Source organism: Sander lucioperca, chromosome 4 (assembly GCF_008315115.2).
Source record: "Sander lucioperca isolate FBNREF2018 chromosome 4, SLUC_FBN_1.2, whole genome shotgun sequence".
NCBI lineage: Eukaryota > Metazoa > Chordata > Actinopteri > Perciformes > Percidae > Sander > Sander lucioperca.
The window spans coordinates 4,971,179-4,978,983 of NC_050176.1; the positions used below are offsets into that span (position 1 = coordinate 4,971,179).

The following is a 7,805-nucleotide window of genomic DNA, read 5'->3' on the forward strand; positions in this document are numbered from 1 at the left end:
ACCCATTTTTCAAATTTGGATATCATTTCAAAATCAGAAATCAGTAGTAACTACATGAAAACTTCACTGTTGCATTAAATATCGTTTGTGTTTAGCCTACATCATCAGTTTCTATCTAATGTCAATCAAGAGGCTATATCAGATTCGCTACCAGGTTTTTTGTCTTCAAAAAACTTTATTATTCAAGTACAGATCCATAAACACATTGAAAACATTAAATGCATACATACATACACGAAAAAGGGGCACATTAAATTTACATTAAAGAGGTTGTAAGGCATTGTAAATGTTCAGAGTCCGGATGGCTTTCTTATTTGTCAGTCCTTTTTTAAAGTTTTAAAATATAATTTCATGTCATTTTTAAATTGGTGACTAGCCTATTCGGTTTTCTTTCAGATCATTTACATTTATAGATATAAAATTTTCAAATAAAATTAAAAGATTAAAAATAAAAAACATGGCATTTATCCAAATAATTTTCTTCATAGTAAAAAAAATTCTACCAGGCTGTCTTGCCGTGCATTCATGGACATCGGAAAAACGTTTTCCCGAGTGAAAACGTCATAATTCACGTCCCTTCCTGTCGGAATCTGCGGTGGGAAACTCGGGCCAGATTTTGCTAACAGAGTTTCCCAGTTGGTGACGCGTTGTTGACAACTGACGTTTGATGTAGGCGATTTTGGTTCACTGAACATATTCAATGACAATAAACTGTTTATTGTGGACAAATGCCTCTGCTGAGAAACATACAGACATAACATGTTTCAAATTATTCATAAATAGGCCTATTTATAAAAAAACAACACATTATCCGTGTCCTTTCCCGTTCGTTGTCCTGCAGATAACAAACACCTGACGATGTGCTGTTTGTATGCTCGCATAAGAAAACAGCAGCAAATTATTGTAGCCTCCATGTTTTCACACACCTGATGCTCTAGGCTACGCCCAACATTTGGTGGCAGTCATGCAACAAGTTGTTATGCCAAACGCCAATATAACAGAAGAAGAACACGCATCCCGACCATCCCAAGGGGGTAAGCCTCGTCTCACATTAGCTGTTTAAGTGCAATTACTAATGTTAACTAGCATTTTAGTTAGCAATAATTAGCCTGTGCCTATGTTATCTCCTTACATATACCTACGCTCTCCGTCTCTGCTAGACTGGGAATGATTGAGATTTCTCTTGGCACAGCTACCAGAAGACTTACAACTTTCAGACAGGTTGCTCACGCCACATTTACGTCGTCTCTCTCAGTTGGAGTCTGCGCAGTAACGCTCAGCGCTCACCGGAAAAGTGCTTCTAACGGCCTTCACTGGTCTCCGTCCAGAGCAACGGGATCTGTTGGTCCATTCTTATATACAGTCTATGGACCATCCTAACCATGTGAACACTGGTAGTCGGAAAAACAACGTAATCACGGGGGCGGTCCCTGTTATTCCGAGGTGGCATGAACGCGCCATTGGTCCGTTCAAGCGTATGGGGAATGACGTAAGCAAAAAAAAAAAAAAAAGGCTGACTTGGATGGGGCCTTCCTGCAGACTGCAGCGAGATACACTTGTAAATATTGGCCTTTATTTGTCCTCAGAGTTGGACTCTTATGAATCCTGAAAAGTTTCGAGCCAATTGGACAATGTAAACTCAAGTTACACCCACTTCCTGTTTTGATGGTGAAACGCACAAAATGGTCGCCCCGCCACGGCCCATGATGAAAAGTTTTTCTTTTAACAACTTTTCATCTTTAATGTCTTAAGATGGCACAGACCGAATTTGAAGTTTATAGGATGAAATCTCTAGGAGGAGTGCATTAAAGTACGACATGTGGAAATGGCCAAAATCGCACTAATTTCGAACTTTGAAATCAAAATGGCGGACTTCCTGTTGGGTTTAGGGTATGGCTCCAATGACGTACATTTTGTACATCTTGACATGTTACATATGTGTACCAACTTTCGTGAGTCTACGTTAAACGCACTGCAGGGGCTCAATTAAAATACGTAAATTTTCACCAGACTTGATGCGACCGCCAATTTTGATGAGTTTTTGAATATGTTAAGCCCCTCAAAAAGCCAATTAATTTGCAGAGAACAATAATAATTCCTTCAGTTCCAATAGGGCCTTCGCCGCTGTCGACACTCGGGCCCTAAAAAGTAATCCTGCTTTAAAATATGAAGAAATGTTTAACTTTGTACCATTTAGAGGCCAGGTTCAGGTATCTGTTCACTTAAATAGTCATTCTAAAAAGGCATTTTTTAGGGGCGTTCACATTTTTGCGCACCACTGTAAACATGTCTTTGACACAACACGTTTTCTTTTATTTAGCATGTTTAATTGGTTATGCTTTTGTATATAGCATTGGGTTTAAATCATATACATGTATTTCAAAAACAATATCATTGAAAATATCTAAGAGGACAAAAGGATTCAGGACATCACATCTCCACAGCTACTGTATTTTCATTGAGACAAGATAAAGATACTGGGGAGTAATTGGTTTTTTGTTGTTGTTCCATTTCTATTGCAGTACTGCTCTTTGGCCTCCCAGGGCAGACATCTTGAACACTGTTCATTTAAAGATGCCTTTCACCGACTTCACTAGATCCTGGAAGATGACCTTAAAGTGTGAGCCGTCGCAGTGCGGTGCGTCTTTGGTTTGCTTACAGGCACACAGCATGAGCGTCCTGTCTTTGTCCGGGGTGAAGCGTACAGGAGAGATACTCGGAGCTTTTGACCTGTGAGCTCCGTCGCAGAAAGGCTGACAGAGAGAGGAAAAAGGTGCGAGGACACAGACTGTAAAATCAGCTCACATAAGCTTTTATTTTAATTTTTTTTTATACCTAATGCCAGATTGGTGTTCAGTATTTTAAAGTCAGTTACGCATATTCGGTTCGTAACTGACTTTCGGTTATTCTGATGTGATTTTATATCCCTAAAGCAGACAATGGCAAATGCATTTGAACTGGGTTTAATTGTATAAAAACAAAAACAATCTTAGGATCCTACACTGTAATTTATTAGATTTGAAGTACTACAACTTTATAATTCAAAAATAATTCAATAACTCAATTCAAACCGAAAAAATTAAGTACATGATAATAAAAGCAATGGTTAAATTATGTTGGATTTGGTAGTAGTTTGTAAGTATCTGAGCAAAAGTCATTTAGATGTACTAAATATTTGGTGGGAATGAATTTATATTTTCTACTCATCTGTGTGAAATTTCTTTGTATTTAATTAGCTGGACAAAAATGATTTAAATTCACTCGATAAAAAAAAAATATAAATAATAATTGGCTAGTAAATTCACATGTATTTGTTACGTTTGAATTTAAACCAGTTCTGCCCTCTCCTTTACATTACTGGGGATCTCTGCACACATCACATCAGCCTAGTGACATGACATAAAGCATGATGACCTCGGATATCAGTTTGTGCATGTTATTTACGGTCAGTCCCGGGGAGAAAATTCAAGTCTCCACCAGCAAACTGCCTCTCAGAAGGCATCTTTCCAACCGGTGGGGATGTAAACAGGACACAGGCAGCACTAAATGAGCTGTGACGCTGTGTCCTGCTTTTAGCCCAGGTGCCCCTGAAATTTGAACCCCAACACTCACCTGTTTCTTACTGTGTCCACAAGCACACCAGGCGTAGGGTTTCCCAGCAGACACCTTGACTCTGTAGGGCAGCCGGGCTGCGGGGACAGGCTGTGTGGACCGCAGGCGGCACTGAACCTGCAGACACAATGAACCATCACGTGACACACAGCACTGGCTGATAGCTACAGACAACATCAGGAAGATTTGAGAGACAGACTGATTTTTTTTGTGCGATTAATAAAAAAAAAAATATTTTTTTGAACAAAATACAAAAACATACAACTTGCAACATGAACACCCCCCCCTTCCATCATCACCACCCACCCAGACAAAAATCAAGAAAAGATGACAAAGTAACTACAATATTCCAGACCATTCAACAACATTGTAACAAAATAGACAATAAACCATAAAGCAAGTAAACGTATGTATGGATGACAACACCATAAGCCCATCATACTCGTATCTCCCCAGCACAAAGCTTCTTAGGAGCCCTCCAGAGAGCTCAGGTACTTTCCCCATTTTCTAGTGTAGACATCCAACCTGGCAAACCGTTTCTATGACATGTTTTCATACGCCTCCACCCTAGCCATCTCACAAGCCCACTCCTGGATTGACGGCACCCCTTCATTCTTCCATCCTCTTAAAAGAATCTGTCTTCCTATCATTAAACTAGTGTGGACCCAGCTTCTTATGTGTTGACCCATCTCCCAGAACAAATAATCCTGAGCTGAATGGAACCTGGATCCCTGCAATCAGACATAGGTTATCATGCATCCTGGTCCAAAATTAGCAGACAAATTTTTTTTTTTTTAAATATCAGAATGCACTGTTTATGGAAAGCTCAAGGTTTAACCAGTTACTTTAGGTTACTTTATTTATACCCGTAGGTAGATTTTTTTTTCTGCAGCAAGAGTATGACATCCCTTATGACACACAACTACGAAAAAACACAAAAATCTGACACAAGTACTCAAAATCTGACACAAGTACTCAAGGTTCCACCAATCAGGACATAAGAGAGAGAGAGATAAATATACATAATCATTCAAATAAATATTCTCTCAAATAAAATCAAGATAAAAGCAGGTTTTAAACCAAACTAATTAACGATCTCATCAAATTTATGCAAATATTGCTACAGCTTGTTCACCTCAGTGATAGCAGCAGGAACAAAAGCTATTTTTTGTACCGCTGTGTTCTGCACCTTGGGACTAAAAACCTTTGTCCGGAGGGAAGAAGCTTAAAATCATTGTGCATCATCATTTAAAATGGAGCTTTAGTCTGTAACTGTCTGGTATACAGGGACGCTGGGCAAAGTTGTGGCTCCCCAATCAGCCAACTGGGCCATTTAACTACTGTATGTGGTTTAAAAAGGATGCGTGACAGAGCCATGACACCAAAATGACAGGACTGACTCTAATATTGATCGTTGGATCAACATTAAAATACGAGAGTTCCCTTTAACGACACAAGTGCTGTTGACCCTTTTGCACAGCTTCACAGTTGGCTTCAAAGTTCAATTTTGCATCAACGATGGTCCCAAGGCATTTATAGGATTCCACGTTCTCCATGGTCTGTTAATTGTGATCTAGTTTTCGCATAGCCAGACCTTCCTCCACAGCGCTGCGGAGGAAGGTCTGGCTAGTCCACACAGCATTCCGGGATGGGAGAAAAACGTGCTCTGGTTTATTGCCATTTCTTTAAACTAATCACAATCATCTTGGGCAGTGCTAAAATAGCCTCGGGAAGGAACTTGTTTTAGTGGAACACGTGTACGTTCAAAAGTTGTTTTAGCCGTGCAACAGAAAACTCAGTCACACTCTAACAATTTCTATTTTTTCAAATTAGATGAGCTACAGCGGTGGAAGTATTCAGATCCTTTACTTAAGTAAAAGTACTAATACCGCACTGTTTAAATACTCTGTTACAAGTAAAAGCCCTTCATTGAAAATGTTACTTAAGTAAAAGTACGTAACTATCATTAGGAAAATGTACTTAAAAGTATTAAAAGTAAAAGTACTCAATGCAGGAAAAACCCTCACATTTTACAAACTGGAAATGATCCAAACAGTTGTGTGTTTAATGGTCTAATCATTTCAGCTGGACTTCTAGGCCGTTACATTGTTAGGGAGTTTAATTTATAATAAAAACATTGTATTTTATAAACTACATGGGTTTTGTGTGCAAAAATCTTAATGCGTAAAGTAATTAAAGCTGTCGGATGAATGTAGTGAAGTAAAAAGTACAATATCTCTCTGAAATGTAGCGGAGTAGAAGTAGTAACTAAAGCTGTCAGATGAATGTAGTGGAGGAAAAAGTACAATATCTCTCTGAAATGTAGCGGAGTAGAAGTAGTAACTAACGCTGTCAGATGAATGTAGTGAAGTAAAAAGTACAATATCTCTCTGAAATGTAGCAGAGTAGAATTAGAAAGTTGCATGAAAAGAAAAGACTCAAGTAAAGTACAAGTACCTCAAATGTGTACTTAAGTACAGTACTTGAGTAAATGTACTTAGTTACATTCCACCACTGATGGCTCTCAATCTTTCCACTACCCACTGGCAACTGCAGAAGTAGGCTACCCTGGGACGTACCAGTGTATGAGTGCTAATCACAGTAGGAATCCTGCTCTGTTGTACTGCAGGCGTGTTGACAGAACGCGTCGCTGCTTAAGGTGAATAGAGGGCGTGTCAGGTTAATTTAGGGTTAGTAGGCTATTTTCAAAGAAAATACCGGTGAAGGTAAGCTACATTGTAGGTTTCTTGTCATGACTCAGCACTCTGAAAGACTCCGCTAAATGTGGGACGCGAAAGCAAAGATATTGGAAAAGTAACATGACATAACATACAGTAATTAACAATAGACTTTCCAGTGTGTAGATAACGATGAAGGCTCACCACCGAAAAGGAAACGGGAGGTCGTCTGAAGCTAGGCGTGCATCCTCTCCGCACTGCGACTATAAAGCTGCTGGTGTTCATTTCAAGTCGTAATACCAGTTGTTACTTCTACACTCGAGAGAGGAAACCCAGGAATGAACCAACAGCTGCCTCACTGAAAACTTGGACGGGCTTCAGTCAAAGTTACAACATGGCTTCTACTCACTCAGCCTGCAGCCTCTCCAGGTGATTGGTGGATGACTGTAAACAGCTCGCGTGCTGAAGCCACTTCCTCTTCCTCCTCAGACAGCCAGGGGCTCATTCATCACATTTAAAGGTATAACCCGCTGTGAAAAAATTGAGACTTGCTTCTTTATTCATGGTTACATCATTTAACAATGCTTTATAGATCACCGAGCACATTTTGGGTTGCCAAGTCATTTTGGTTTCTATTCGGTAGTATATGTATAAATGCTTGTAACTCATTCTTTGTAAATATATTTGCACGTTTATCACTTTTTAAGGAGTCACAAATTAAATCAAGTTATACATTCTAAACCCAAGGGCGTAGGTTTTGTTTTAACATTGGGGAGAGGACACATTTTAACCAAAATTTTGAGGGTCAAACACTTCATTTCCTGCGTTCTTTTTTTTTCTGCATCAATTTATGGTGTAAAGGAAATTATGTTTCTCCTGTATGGTTCAAAACTTTCTGCATATTCAAAACATCACTTTTTTTTTTTAAGGAATCATGTACATCTCAACAACAAATCTGTTAGAGAATGAGACCTTGTTAAAGCCAGAAGCGGCAAAGTTTAAATCTACATAAATCTCTTTATTCTTTCTGATTCATTTATACAGTTTTTTTTTTTATTAAGGTTTTAAATCCTACATTTAGGTACCCAAACACTAGTTCCATTGTTGCATCTGTCAGCACACGGCAACAAAAAAACCACACCAACACTGCAGCCTATCTGACTTCACAGACGGACACAATAAACTTCTTAAACTGCTGTTAACGTTGAAAATGTGCTTCTAATTTTAGTAGTCCTGAAACCAAGCCAGGACGAAGCTAGCTATGTCAGTCAGTCGTCTTTCCTCTCTCTTCAAGTACAAAAAACTAATAGCAGGTAAGTCACTCAACACCAGAGAGAACATGTAAAACAACTCAGTAAAATACATTTATTGACAAAAAAAGTTGTCTTAATTCAAACTTTTTTTAATTTTACACACAAAAATATCAAAATACTTTACAGGGCTTTTAATCTGAATATTGTCAAATTTGTTTTGATCAATTCTCTCAAACAAATACACTGTACAATGACAACATGC

General features: G+C 38.7%; 1 protein-coding gene across 1 annotated transcript; it reads right to left on the reverse strand.

The window, feature by feature from the left end:
* Nucleotides 1-2,305: 2,305 nt before the first annotated feature.
* LOC116039599 (CDGSH iron-sulfur domain-containing protein 3, mitochondrial-like) lies at nt 2,306-6,690 on the reverse strand. The gene is made up of 3 exons (XM_031284504.2): nt 6,495-6,690; nt 3,613-3,729; nt 2,306-2,753 (listed from the first exon to the last, which is right to left on the reverse strand). Exons 1-3 carry the CDS (start codon nt 6,573-6,575, stop codon nt 2,565-2,567), a joined length of 387 nt encoding a protein of 128 aa, XP_031140364.1. The 5' UTR covers nt 6,576-6,690; the 3' UTR covers nt 2,306-2,564.
* Nucleotides 6,691-7,805: the final 1,115 nt, after the last annotated feature.